General features: G+C 42.1%; 1 protein-coding gene across 3 annotated transcripts in view; it reads right to left on the bottom strand.

Annotated features, from left to right (window-relative positions):
• Nucleotides 1-14375, bottom strand: part of cacna1g (calcium channel, voltage-dependent, T type, alpha 1G subunit) — a 303314-nt gene that overhangs the window by 32321 nt on the left and 256618 nt on the right. For all 3 annotated transcript variants that reach the window (XM_072558229.1, XM_072558230.1, XM_072558231.1), the window contains one exon: nt 3133-3273. In XM_072558229.1, the coding sequence (XP_072414330.1) occupies nt 3133-3273 (141 nt within the window). The remainder of the gene's footprint in view (nt 1-3132; nt 3274-14375) is intronic.

Genomic DNA, 14375 nt, shown 5'->3' with positions numbered 1-14375 from the left:
ATATAACAAAGTTTTACTTTTTTTGTTCCCTACTAGACAGGATTAGGTGGTCTACAAGTGTAAGATTGGAAGTTTGCATCTTAGGCTGACTCTATTTTAAGTAAAGTGAACCACTTTTACACCAAGTTGAGTTACGCCAGTGGCAACACCACTTGTCTCCTGGTAGGATATTCTGCAATAATTGGATATTCTGCAATAATTTTGCCAGGTCTCTCATGGTAATGGAGTATCCAAACTCAAAAATATTCCTATTTTTATGTATCCAAAATTTCTATTACATACAACTAAATGGCTTTTTCTGTTGACAAATCACCTCTGGCAATTGTCAACTATTGTATCACCTATGTTTCCAGTTGTTCAAGGGACAGAGGCAGGGAGCTAAAGCAAAACGGAGGTGGATGGAGAAATGAAGCTTAGTACCCCTGCAGTGCCCATCTCTCTCTCTCTCTCTCGAAAGCCATTGTGTGCACTGGTGGACACCACATGCTCCTTCTTCAAGGATATCCGGGCACAACTATAGCTGTGGAAGAGGAGCAGACAGTGGACAGATATGATCCGCTCCACAGCCAGCTGCCTCGACCTGTTTGTAACTAGTTTGGGCAGGCCCAAATGCAGATCCATGAGCAGATCCTCTGATCTGCCTACACTGGGCGCCCAAAGAGCAGTAGCGTGGGGCTAAAGTGCAACCAAAAACACAACAAAAGGTTTCTCAAATAACTAACAAGGGGGTGCAAAACCCACAACCAACATAGAGGTGGTCTACAAACTCCCAGAGCCACAAAGTAGACAATTAGGCTGAGAGTATGTAAGTTTGGGTGGAGGTGGGGGCTAGGTGGGCAAGGCAGAATGCCCTATCTCCCTAACCAATTTAGCTCTCTCCCTGCCACTCCATCACCTTCACCTGCATTGTCCTTAACACGCTCTGCACATTAATTGAACAATTGGAAATATGGGGAATGTAATGGTGGTAGTTCATAGGTGAAAACTGTCACAGGTGATTTGCTGATGGAAGAAGTCATTCAGCTATGTGTGATACCACTTCTGGATATAGAAGAAAAGGAACATTTAGGAGTTTTGATACTTGATGATGATGAGGAACCAGGCAAAAATTAACATATAGGACTACTGTGTGTAATACTTTCCAGTCCATGTCTCCACTGGAACATAGGAGACGTTTCCACGGGGCAAAATATCCCTCTATTCTTCCACCTCCAATACTGAGCAAGTGAAGAGATTCTGGACCAATTTCACACTGCCAGCTGGGATTCTCAGTGGCTGAATAATGCATAACAAGGACTTGCAGGCACATTAAATGCAGCCAATGGATGATGTGCCTTGTTGGCAGGGTCAGGTCCTATAATCTCCTACAGTGCAAGAACATGACCAAGTAATGTTGCAATTAGCTGTAAGACTGATGAATGTGCAACAGAATTTCAAGGCATCATCCACATCCCAGTTGAGTCCTCTGTTCAGGATTTATAATTCTCTGTGCAGTCCAAAGCTGTCCAAAAATGGAATACTGCTCACATAGCAGAGAAGTGGAATCTCTCCAAAACCTGAATACTTGCCCATCCAGCTGAATAGGCATAGCTTTGCCCCAGCTCCAACATCTGGCAAACTCATGCTGCTCAAGATGCAAGTATTGTTGCCAGGTGCACTGGAGTTCTTATAACAATTGTTTCGCACGATTCGGCAGAACACAGCAAAAAGTAATAAGTGGCCTGTCTTTCAACTTCATATCCTGGCCTTTCTCTCTCTGAGACGTCCATGCATCTTGCCACAGGCATGATAGCAGGCTTGCCTCGGAGTCAGGAAACTCTGGATTTGAGTCCCACCACAGGCTTGAACACAAATGCCTTATTGTAAAGCCCATACAGAACTGAGCACCCCAGTGCCTGGATGCTGTCATCAGTTGACATTTTAGGAGGTCCTGCCTGCTCTCTCTGGTTTACATAAGAGATCTCACACCTACTTTGAAGAGGAACAAGTAGCAATCTCTTTGGTCAATATTTATCCCCCCAACCAATACGACGAGGAAACTGATTTTGTGGTTATTGGTTACACTGCTGCTTGAGGAGCTTTAATATGAGAAATTTCCCCAAATACAGCCATGAGTGTGTTTCAAGGTCATTGGCTTTAAAGGGCTTTGGAATGTGGTGAGGTTGCAAAACCACTGTCTAAAGTCAGCCACCTTTCTCTTTAAGAATTTTTAAATGTTAAAGTATAAGGCAGATGATCCTTGAGGGCACATTCTTTCATTTCCTTCAGTAGATGATACACTTCCAAAAGATTTGAGGAGCCTGACCTGATGGGGACAGGATTTAAAATTTGCAAAGTTAGAGCTTGTCTTGGGTTCCTAACGCCACTGGGACAGTTTAACACAAGAGTCATGGAATAGGAAATACTCAGAGCTGAGAAAAAAGCTATTCCTTCAGTTCTTTAATAAGCTTGAAATTTTGAAATCTCTAATTCGGTGAAGCCAAACAGTCTGGTGCATAATGGTGTGAATTCATTTTGAATTCGCTATTGGGTCACCAGAAACAATCCCACCATTTATTCAAAACTGATCTTTCTGGACTCTCTTGTGCCAGTTGCAGTTCAGGTCTGTGTTCAAACCTGCATGACCCTTTCGTTGCCATGGATGCTATTGGCACTGTCTGCAGAAAGGTGACAGCAGGCTCCAATATGGCTGCTGCCACTCACTGATACTACTTAACACCCGGAGGCATTCATACTGCAGACTCTAGATGATGAACTCACCTCATTGTCAATTAGGTCACTTGATGTTCAAAGTAGGACTGTGAAAGCAAAGTGGCTCTCGGAATTCATCGGGTTCCCAATTCACATTGAAAAGTTGGTCTTTAGGAAGTGGGGAGATAGATAGAAATATTTCCCATATGATGCCTATTAATGTAAGTACACTCCCTAAATGTCCACTCATGCAGAATAAGACTGATTGCAGTCAGGAAAAATGCCCTTCATAATGTATTGACCAGAATGACACTTTTGCAAAGCACCTGTTGTATCCTCGTCAATGGATTCCCTTTGCCTCATTTAGCCTTAGTCTTTTGAGCCATTCTTAGGTTCCCGATCTGAACAAGGGACTTTGGTAGAGAAGCTAGAATTATTAACCTGTTTCTCAGCACAGCATTTGTTTTGCTGGGAGATGGCGTAGTTGTGGCAGACAGAACCTGAGAGGTTGTCCATGAGGGTTAACTCTCCTTCCAGTGAACCTTGGATCAGCAGAGACACGTTGTCGAAAAATTGCTTGTCCTGTGTACACAAGGCACGTGGGAAAGGAGGGCAAAAAGAATGGAGGGGTTAACCAAGGAAGGGAATGGTGGATGGGGAAGGATTGCATCAATACATTACAAGATGGATAGGGGATGGAAAGGAAAAAGAACACATCATTAAACAAAATTCACACTTAGTAACGGTGAAAGTGTTGGTGTACAACATTGGAAAACAACCGGATTAATTGCGTTCTGAAGGTGTACATTGTAAAGAATGGATGCTCTCATTAGGGATGCAGGATGTTGTTATGAAGATATGATACTTACAGATATTTATTTTTGATGGCATGTGGTATTAAATAATTATCTGATTCACACCACAGGTCTGACACAGATTGGGATTAAATTCTATTTAATGGCAGAATAGGCTCCTAAACTGGAACTTATCCACTCCGTCTGTTTCTTTTCTTCTTTTTCCTTTTTGTTTCTTTTCTTTTTCTTCTTTTTGTTCCCTCTACTTACCTCCAATCAGTGATGGAGAGTTAAGGCAGTGCGAATTTGTACCTCCGTATCTTTGCACCGAGCTTTATAAGGATTATAGTGCTGATCTTTTAACTTTATTTGATCATTTTTCTAAGTTATACCTAAAATTTTGCACCGAGGTATCTTTGTACCTAAAATGGTGCCAATGACACTGTACATTTTTCATTGTATTCCTGTATCCTTGTACTTGAGTACATGTGACATTAAATCTAACTCTAATTCTAAATTTGTTCACAGTTCTCATTACTTAAACAATGATTTCTCAATCTAATGATTTAAAAATTAATTTCTGTGTGTTCACAAATACCTCATTACCATAACCATTCCTGTAGCATACAATCATATCAGATTAATGTAAAAGAGGGTTGGAATCCAAGAATTTTGGTCTCCTTCACACACATGTTTAGGAAGGAGTCAGTGAGGTACAAATTGATTATACTTCAATCCTGGGATTGCAAACATTTCAGACCTGTCCTGGATTCCCCAAGAATTAATTTCTGGGATGTTCCTACCAGCAAGATTAGGAGACAATTTGCAGATTAAACATATTATAGGCTTTTATTTTCTATTTCCTTCCAGCCCTTTCAATTATTAGCTGGGCATATTGGCTGTTTGACAAATCAATGTGCTTGGTTCATTCTGGTTAAAGGAGGGTATTGTGCTGTGGGAATAGTTGGTGTTTTTGGGAACAGATTAGTTGGGCAACAAGCAGGGGAGAATGGGCAAGGCGCCATTACTGATGGGAGATCATTTGATGAATCCTCCAGGGATACATCTAACTGTGGAGTTGGCAAATCAACCTTTGATTGAATAATATTGGGAGCCAAACTTGGACAGCAGACTGTTATTGTTGTGGCCTCTTTAACTCTTTCAGAAATACTGGGCTGGATATTAGGTGCTTCAGCTGGCTTTTTTGGCAGGAGGACAGCATATAAAATAGGCTGATATGCCCAGTCCACCATCTTCCCATTCATCCTGAGCTCACATGCTCAGGGGTGCCTGGGTGGGCTCAGCCTGCACAACATATCTAAATAAAAAGGGTCAATCAAACCTATTACAGTTCAACTTGCCCTGATAATATACTGCTTATATCAGAACACACTGGTGTGGGCAGGCGAGCAGGAGTAGGCAGGTGATGTTTCATTTACAGAGGTCAGCAGGAGAGGATCTTCCATTTAGAAGGTGCCTGCAGTACCAGCAATGCTTTCTACTGAGATAGTGGTGCTGCTGGGACCGCTGCAGCTATTGGTCACTCAGATCAGCCTAAGGGTGGGGTCTGCATGTAGAGTGTTGTTGTTGTCAGGAGGTCCTTTGTCTATTTTTGTTAAATTTTGACCAACATTTAATTGGGAAGGGGAGGGAAACAGAGAGCAGGGACCTATAGGCCAGTTAGCCTAACATCTGTTTTTCAGAAAAGTTTAGCGTCCATTGTGAAGAATAAGATTTCTGAATACTTGGAATTGTATGGTAAAATAGGGCAAAGTCAGCATGGTTTCATCAAGGAGAGGTCATGCCTGACAAATCTGCCAGGTTAGACCAAGGAGAGCCAATGGATGTTATCTATCTGGACTTCAAGAAGGCCTTTGACAAGGGGGCACACAGGAGGCTACTGAGTAAGGGCCCACGGCCTGAGAGGCAATGTACTAGCACGGACAGAAGCTTAGCTGGCTGACAGAAAGCAGAGAGTGGGGATCAAAGAGTCCTTCTCAGGATGGCAGCCAGTGACAAGTGGTGTTCCACAAGGCTCAGTATTGGGATCACAACTTTTCACTTCATACATTAATGATCTAGATGAAGGAACTGAGGGCATTCTGGCTAAGTTTGCAGACTATACAAAGATAGGTAGAGGGACAGGTAGCATTGAGGAAGCAGGGAGGCTGCAGAAGGATTTGGGCAGGTTAGGAGAGTAGGAAAAGAAGTGGCAGATGGAGTATTACGTGGGAAAGTGTGATGTCATACACTTTGGTAGGAAGAATAGAGGCGTGGACCATTTTCTAAATGGGGAGAAAATTCAGAAGTCTGAAATGCAAAGAGACTTGGGAGTTCTAGCCTAGGATTTTCTCAAGGTAAACTTACAGATTGAGTTAGTAGTTAAGAAGACAAACGCAATAATGGCATTTATTTTGACAGAACTTGAATATAAAAACAGACATGTATTTCTGAGGCTCTATAAGGCTCTGGTCAGAACACATTTAGAGTATTGTGCTCAGTTTTAGGCCCCATATCTCAGGAGGGATGTACTGGCCCTGGAGTGTGTTTAGAGGAGGTTCACGAGAATGGTCCAAGGAGTGAAAAGCTTAACATATGAGGAATGTTTGAGGACTCTGGGTTTATACTCGATGGAGTTTAGAAGGATGCAGGAGGATCTAATTGAAACATACAGAATACTGAATGGACTAGACAGAGTGGAAATTGGGAAGATATTTCCATTAGTAGGAGAGACTAGGACCGGAGGGTACAGCCTTAGAGTAAAGACCGTTTAAAAGAAACGTCTTCAACCAGAGAGTGGCGAACCTATGGAAGTTGTGGAGGCTAGGTCACTGAGTACATTTAAGACTGAGAGAGATACATTCTTGAGTATCAAGGGGATCAAGGGTTATGGGGTGAAAGTGAGAGATTGGGGTTGAGAAACTTATCAGCCATGATTGAATGGATTGAAAAGGGAAATCGAATTTGACAAATTTGCTGGAGTTCTTTGAGGATATGACAAACAGGAACGGGTATGTAGTACATTTGGATTTCTAGAATGCATTTGATAAGGTGACACATTAGAAGGTTATTGCAAAAGATAGAAGCTCATAGTATTGGGGCTACTACAAGTATGCAGCACAGATAGATCTGGGTGTTCTTTTGCATGAACCACAAGAAGTTAGCAAACTAGTGCAGCAAATTATTACAGGGTAAATAGGACCACTTGGGAATGGGAGTTTAAAACTAGGGAAGTCTTATTCTAACTGTATTTAAGAAAGGATGTACTTGCTTTGGAGGCTATTCATAAGAGACTCACTAGGCTAATTCTTGGGATGAAGAGGTTGACTTATCAAGAACGGCTAAACAACTTTAGCCTTTACTCATTATAGTTTAGAAGAATGAGTGGTGATCTTATTAAAACAAAGAAGATTCTGAGGGGGCCTGACAGGGTGAATGTTGAGAAGATGTTTCCGTCAGTGGGAGAATGTCAAACTAGGGGACATAGTTACAGAATAAGGGGGCACTGATTTACAACTGAGACGTGAAGGAATTTCCTCTCCCAGAGGTGAGAGAATGTCTGGAATTTTCTAGCCTAGAGTGTTGTGGAGGCGAGCTTACTTAAAGTGTTTAAAGAAGAAGTAGATAGATTTGGAAATATTGAGGAGGGCTGTGATGAGCTGGCACAAAAGGGGACGTTGAGGCCTGGTGCAGATCGGCCATGATTTTATAGAGTGGCAGGGCAAGTTTGAGGGGCTGAACAGCCTACTGCTGCTGTGTCTTTTTATGTTTTCATGGGCAAGAGGATCTTGTGGTACACTGATATTATCACTATTTCTAGACCAGAAGGTTCAAGTCCCATTTGCCCCGAAGGTGCATTACAACAGTCTGAACAGCATGAATTTAAAGAAAGGGAACTTGCAGTTTGAATGGTGATAATGAATACATAAATCTTTCTGCAGGAGGATTAATTTTCTTCATTCCGAATGAATCATTTTGGGACATTGTGGATTTTTATGCTCTGAGGCCCAATACCATTGACAATCACTTTCCAAACCCACAACCACTTCCATCTAGAAGGACAAGGGCACCTTCAAGTTCCCCTCCAAGCCACTCACCACCCTGACATGGAAATACCTCACTGTTCCTTCAGTGTTGCTGGGTCAAAATCCTAGAACTCCCTCCCTAATGGCAATCTGGGACTGCAGCAGTTCATGGTTAAGAAGATTAATGGCATGCTTGCCTTCATTGCTCAGACCATTGAGTATTGACCATGGACCATTAGACTGATGAACGGACACTCTAATTTCAAATAATGCTGATCTTGTTAACATGATCTTGCCTAGTGCATGTCCTGTGTGGTGTGTACCTTACTCTGTCCAAGTCTTTTTTCAATCTATGATCTATATGTCCTTGTTTACTCTTATCTGCCTGTACTGCTTGCAAACAAAGCTTTTCATTGTACTTAGATACATGTGACAATAAATCAAATCAACCCAAACCAAATAGCAATTGGGAAGTCATGTTGAGGTTGTACAGGACATCGGTGAGGTCACTTTTGCAGTACTGTATTTTGGTTGCCTTGCTGCAGAAAGTTCATTATTAAATTGGAGAGAGCTCAGAAAAGATTTACCAGGATGTAGATGGTGCTGGAGGCTTTGATTTATAGGGAGTGATTGGTTAGGCTGGAGCGTAGGACATTGAGGGGTGACCATATAGAGGTTTATAAAATCATGAAGGGCATAGATAAGATGAATAGCAAAGGTCTTTTCCCTGGGGCTGGGGAATTCAAAACTAGAGGGCATGTTTTTAAGGTGAGAGGAGAAAGATTTAAAAGGGAGGGTGGTTCGAACTGCCAGAGGAAATGATAGGTGCAGCTACAGTTACAACATTTAAAAGACATTTGGACAGATACATGAATAGGAAAGGTTTGGCTAGATGGAGACAGAGAGTGGTGGAGGGTTGCTTCTCGGTCAGGAGGCCTAGGACCAGTGGTGTGCCACAGAGATTGGCACTGGGTCCACTGCTTTTTGTCATCTATATAAATGACTTGGATGTGAATATTGGAGGTATGGTTAATAAATCTGCAAAATTGGTGGTGTAGTGGACAGAGAAGGAAGTTGCCTCAGAGGACAATGGGACCTTGATCAGATGGGCGATTGGGTGGGGGAATATTAGATGGAGCTTAATTTAAATAAATGAGAAGGGCTGCATTTTGGAAAGGCAAATCAGTCAGGTCTTATGCACTTAATGGTAAGGTCCTGGAGAGTGTTGCTGAATAAAGGAACATTGGAGTGCAGGTCCATAGCTCCTTGAAAGTAGAGTTGCAGGTAAATAGGATAGTGAAGAAAGCATTTAGTATGCTTTCCTTTATTGGTCAGAGCATTGAGTATAGGAGTTGGGAGATCATGCTGCGAATGTACAGGACATTGGTGAGGCCACTTTTGGAATACTGTGTTCAATTCTATAGGAAAGATGTTGTTAAACTTGAAAGGGTTCAGAAAGATTTACAAGGATGTGGCCAGTGTTGGAGGGCTTGAGCTGTAGGGAGAGGCTGAATAGGCTGGGTCTACTTTCTCTGTGGTGTTTGAGGCTGAGGAATGACGTTATAGAGGTTTATAAAATCATGTGGGCCATGCATAGTGTGAATAGTTAAGGTCTTTTCCCCAACGAAGAAGAGTCTAAAACCAGAGGGCATAGATTTAGGGTGAGGGGGGAAAGATAAAAAAGGGACATAGAACATAGAAAAAACATAGAAAAATACAGCGCAGTACAGGCCCTTTGGCCCTCGATGTTGCACCGATCCAAGCCTACCTAACCTACACTAGCCCACTATCCTCCATATACCTATCCAATGCCCGTTTAAATGCCCATAAAGAGGGAGAGTCCACCACTGCTACTGGAAGGGCATTCCATGAACTCACGACTCGCTGAGTGAAGAACCTACCCCTAACATCTGTCCTATACCTACCACCCAAAGGTTGACCTGAGGGGCAACCTTTTCACGCAGAGAGTGGTGTGTGTATGAAATGAACTTCCAGAGGAAGTGGTGGAGGTTGGTACAATTATAACATTTAAAAGGCATCTGGATGGGTATATGAACAGGGAGCATTTAGAGGAATATGGGCCAAAAGCTGGCAAATGGGACTAGATTAATTTAGGATATCAGGTCGGCATGGACAAGTTAGACTGAAGTGTCTGTTTCTGTGCTGTACAACTCAATGATTCTATGACTCTATGTTTAGAGGGGTATGGGCCAAACGCATGAAAATAGGACTAGTTTAGTTTGGGAAACTTGGACAGCATGGATGACTGAAGGGTCTATTTCTGTACTGTATGATTCTATAACTCCATTAAAAAACATGAGGCTGAACGTAATACAAAATTTGCTTTATTTTGCTTAAACTGGGAGTTTAAGTTTAGGGTATCCCGCCTGGAATCACAAAACATTAAGGAAGGACACCCTGGGTCTGTTTGTAACAAGGGGCGGTGTCGAATGGTGAGACGGATTTGATGTGAAATAGAATTTAGCAACAGGGCTTTGCTGAGTTGGCATTTATAGGACACTTTGAGGAGGATGAGAAGCTGTCTGGGAAATTCCTGGAGTCTGAATGTGACAAAAATATCAAAGAGGAAGTCAGTGGCAGATATATTAAGAATGGACAGGAGATGAAATTGTGATGAGGAGGACATGGGAAAGGGAGCTGACCTCTTGGTCAAGTAAGATTCTGAGGTTTCAAATAATCTGGTTGAACCTGAGACAGTAAGAAAGGGAGGGAATGTAATCACTGGCAAAGAATACATACTAAGTTTGTGACAAGAGCTGAGGTTATCCCAACGTTTATGTGCATGAGACTGAAGCTCAATAAAGATTGGATTTCTGACAGTCAATATAGAGGTGGTGAAAGGGCTGAGAGAAAGGATGGACAAGTAGAGATGGATGCTATCAGCATACTTTGTGGGCAGCATGGTGGCACAATGGTGAGCACTGCTGCCAGGGGCACAGGTTTAATTCCAGCTTCAGCAGAATGTCTGTGTGGAGTTTGCGCGTTCTCCCTACGTCTGTGTGGGTTTCCTCCTACAGTCCAAAGATGTGCAGGTTAGGTGGATTGACCATGGTAAATGCAGGGATAGGATGGAAGATTTGGTTTAGGTGGGATGTCGTTTGGAGGGTCTGTGCAGACTCAATGGGCTGAATGGTCTCTTTCCCACTGTAGGGATTCTATAAAAATGTGGAAGCTAATCTCATACCTAATAGCAATATCACTAAATGACAGCATAGAGGTGAGGGTTAGATCCTTGGGGATAATGTCACATAGTTTGTTAGAGAAACCACTCCTTTGGCTATGATTGGCTTCGTAAAAATGTAAGCAAACAAGACCAACAAACTGAGTTGATCAACAGAGAGGTTTTGCAGGAGAGAAGTGTGCTCCACCATGCAGAGTTTGAGGATAATGTGGAAAGATTGTGTCATAGTCAAAGAGAGAGAAGGAGGAGGGATGGTGCACTATGGAATCAGTCATATAGGATGCCATTTATGACTGACGAGGGTGGTAGAAATCTGGTTGGAGTGATCCAAAACATGAAACTGTGGAAAGGTTACACAGGGATTTGAAAAGAACCAACACCTCTATGAATATTGGAGAGGAGGAGGCTTTAGAGATGTGGCAGTAAGCTACAAGAGCAGGGTAGGTGATTTTTGAGTTGGGAGTGACAACATGAATTTTAAAAGGAAGCATACATCATTTGTGGGGAGCAGCTAGCAGGGAGCCAGTAAAGAAAGTCTGCTAGTCAGACTTTGTTCTATTGGGGACCACTGGCTACATCCTGAAAAATGGTGCTGATTGAAAAAGGAAACAATCTCCAGAAGACACGGGGCCACAGATCTGACTTTGAATCCACTAATTTTACATTGAAAATCCAGAACAAGAGGACACAACCTTACAGTCAGAGACAAGTCAGTTAAAACTAAATCAATAAAGCTTCAACAGAGGTTCTCAAATGAACTGCTTCAGAAGCTGATAGATGAAGAATTGATGCACATTGTTAAACTCTCTTCATTGTTTTAAGTCGCCAAATCAGATTGTTCCTTTATTTCTTGGGATAGAATCCAAATCCAGTCTCATATCATAGCTCAGAGCCTCCACATCCAATGCATAATTCTTGGGAGTCCCAAAGACCTCCAAATCAAACAGATCCTTCTTGAAGTGAGATAGCCAAAACAATGCACAAAACACTAGTCTGAATGCTGGGATTGTTTACAATTTACACAGATGATTTAGAGTTCGGGGATGACACTAAAATGGGTGGCGTGCAGAGGACACTGGAAGTCTGCAGAGAGATACAGGTAGGTTAAGTGCGTGGGCAAAGGTCTAGCAGATGGAGTACAATGTTGATAAATGTGAGGTCATCCATTTTGGTATAATAGGAATAATAGCAAAATTGACTATTATTTAAATGGTGAAAAATTGCAGCAGGCCGCTGTGCAAAGGCACCTGGGTGTCCTTGTGCATGAATCACAATAAGTTGGTTCACAGGTGCAGCAGGTAATTAAGGCAAATGGAATATCGTCCTTTATTGCAAGGAAGGTTATGCTGCAGCTGTATAGGTGCTGATACGACCACATTTGGAGTATTGTGTATAGTTTTGGTCCCATTACCTGAGAGAGCGTTACAGGGGGTGCAAAGGAGGTTCACTAAGTTGACTTCGGAATTGAAAAGGTTTTCTTATGAGGAGACATTGAGTAGACTTGGACTATACTCATTGGAATTTTAGAAAAATGAGGGGGGATCTTATAAAAGCATATAAAATTATGAAGGGAGTAGATAAGATAGAAGCAGGGAGGTTGTTTCCACTGATGGGTGAAACTAGAACTAGGGGGCATAGCCTCAAAATAAGGGGGAGCAGATTTAGGACTGAGTTAAAGAGAATCTTCTTCACCCAAAGGGTTGTGAATCTGTGGAATGCCCTGCCCAGTGAAGCAGTTGAGGCTACTTTGTTGAATGTTTTTAAGGTAAAGATAGATGGATTTTTGAACAGTAAAGAAATTAAGGGTTAAGGTGAGTGGGTGGGTAACTGGAGCTGAGTCCACACAAAGGTCAGCCATGATCTTATTGAATGGTGGAGCAGGCTCGATGGGCCAGATGTCAAGATTAGTGTGCTGCTGGAAATGCACAGCAGCATCGAAAAGCAGGAAAATCGAAGTTTCGGGCAAAAGCCCTTCATCAGGAATGAGCGTCATCAGGACGGGCCAGATGGCTTACTCCTGCTTCTAGTTCTTATGTTCTTTTGGCAGGAGGGATGTATGAAGACAGACCAGATCAGTTAAGACCATGTTTGCTGGTGTTTAGAAGAATGAAGGTGTCATAGAAACCTATAAAAGTCTAATGGGGCTAGACAGGGAAAATACGTTCCCAATGACTGGGGAATCCAGAACCAGGGGTCACCATCTAACGATAAAGGGTAGGCCATTTAGGACTGAGATGAGGAGAAAATGTCTTCAACCAGTGTGCAGTGAGTCTGTGAAATTCTTGGCCACAGAAAGCCATTGAGGCCAAAACATTAAATGTTTTCAAGAAGGAGTTAGATATAGTAAGAAGTCACATGACACCAAATTATAGTCCAACAGGTTTATTTGAAATCACAAGCTTTCGGAGCGCTGCTCCTTTGTCGGGTGACCTGAAGTGTCAGTGCTCTGAAAGCCTGTGGTTTCAAATAAACCTGTTAGACTATTATCTGGTGTCATGTGACTTCACACTTTATCCACCCCAGTCAAACACTGGCACCTCCATAGCAGAGTCAGATAGTTTTTAGAGCTGAAAGATTCAAAGAATATGGGGAAAAAAACCAGGAACAGGCCACTGAGTTGGATGATCAGTCATGAAAGGATTGAACACTCTACTCCTGCTCCTATTTTCTGTTCCTATGTTTCAAAATCTTTTCTGACCAAGGTTCCATATGATTGTATAGCATACCACTACTTTTAATTCTTAAACTCTTGTATCTCTTTCACTTTTTAAAGTCACTTTGAGCCTGCACTCTAGTTTCTAATGATTTTTAGATCAGCGTTCCTAAATCACACCCTCAACATTTGCCTGCTTATATTGTATTTCTATCTGCAATTCATACTGTCAAATTTTACAGTGAATATAAGCTTGGCAGATTGGAATATGTAGAAATACATCTGTTTTCATTCTACCCACACAGTTTTGTCCTTATGTTCTACTATTGTCATATCTAAATTTGTCCTTTCTTGATGCACACAAAAAATTTCTATTGAGCATGATACCATCTGCAAGTGGATTTAGCTTTATTCTCCTTGTCTTCTTTTGTTACTTACCATAATTTTCAATCTCAGCATTTCAGCCTTGTATTTTGACGATAAATAAGCTTTTCCTATTTTATCTAACATTGATTCTGATCACTCGTTAAAACATGCTTATTGATCTAGGATTAGAAGCCCTTCTTTGTCAACCACAAATGAACTCCTTGCAGGAGTCTGCTGTTGATCTGTTAAGTTACCACCAGGTAACTTCTCCCCTTTGATTCTGGATTGTAATCCTCAGAGTGGAGGGTTGGAGACCTTGTGGGATTACAGGGGGTCCTCAAGCCAGCCCATTTGATCCAGGAAGTAAGGGTAAAGGCCAGCACCTCCTGGACCTGTTAAGTGCTCATCTGGATGTAGATGCCATGTTTCCTGAGGCTCTGTCCAGAGTTAGAGTTGGATAATAGTAAGAAGTGTGGTATCACTGTCATACTGAAATACCAACTCCCCTTCTCACAGCCGTTTGGTCATCTGCTCACCATTCCACCTCAGTTAAAGCCAGAAGTTGGCATGTTGGAGATAGGTTTGATCTGGGAATCTGATTTTTAAGACTTTAATCACCCCACTCGATCCAAATCCATTCAACA

The sequence above is a fragment of the Chiloscyllium punctatum genome, chromosome 39 (genome assembly GCF_047496795.1).
Source record: "Chiloscyllium punctatum isolate Juve2018m chromosome 39, sChiPun1.3, whole genome shotgun sequence".
In the NCBI taxonomy this organism is placed as follows: Eukaryota; Metazoa; Chordata; class Chondrichthyes; order Orectolobiformes; family Hemiscylliidae; genus Chiloscyllium; species Chiloscyllium punctatum.
The sequence above is the reverse complement of the archived record's forward strand: the minus strand, read 5'-3'. Positions and strand labels throughout refer to the sequence as shown.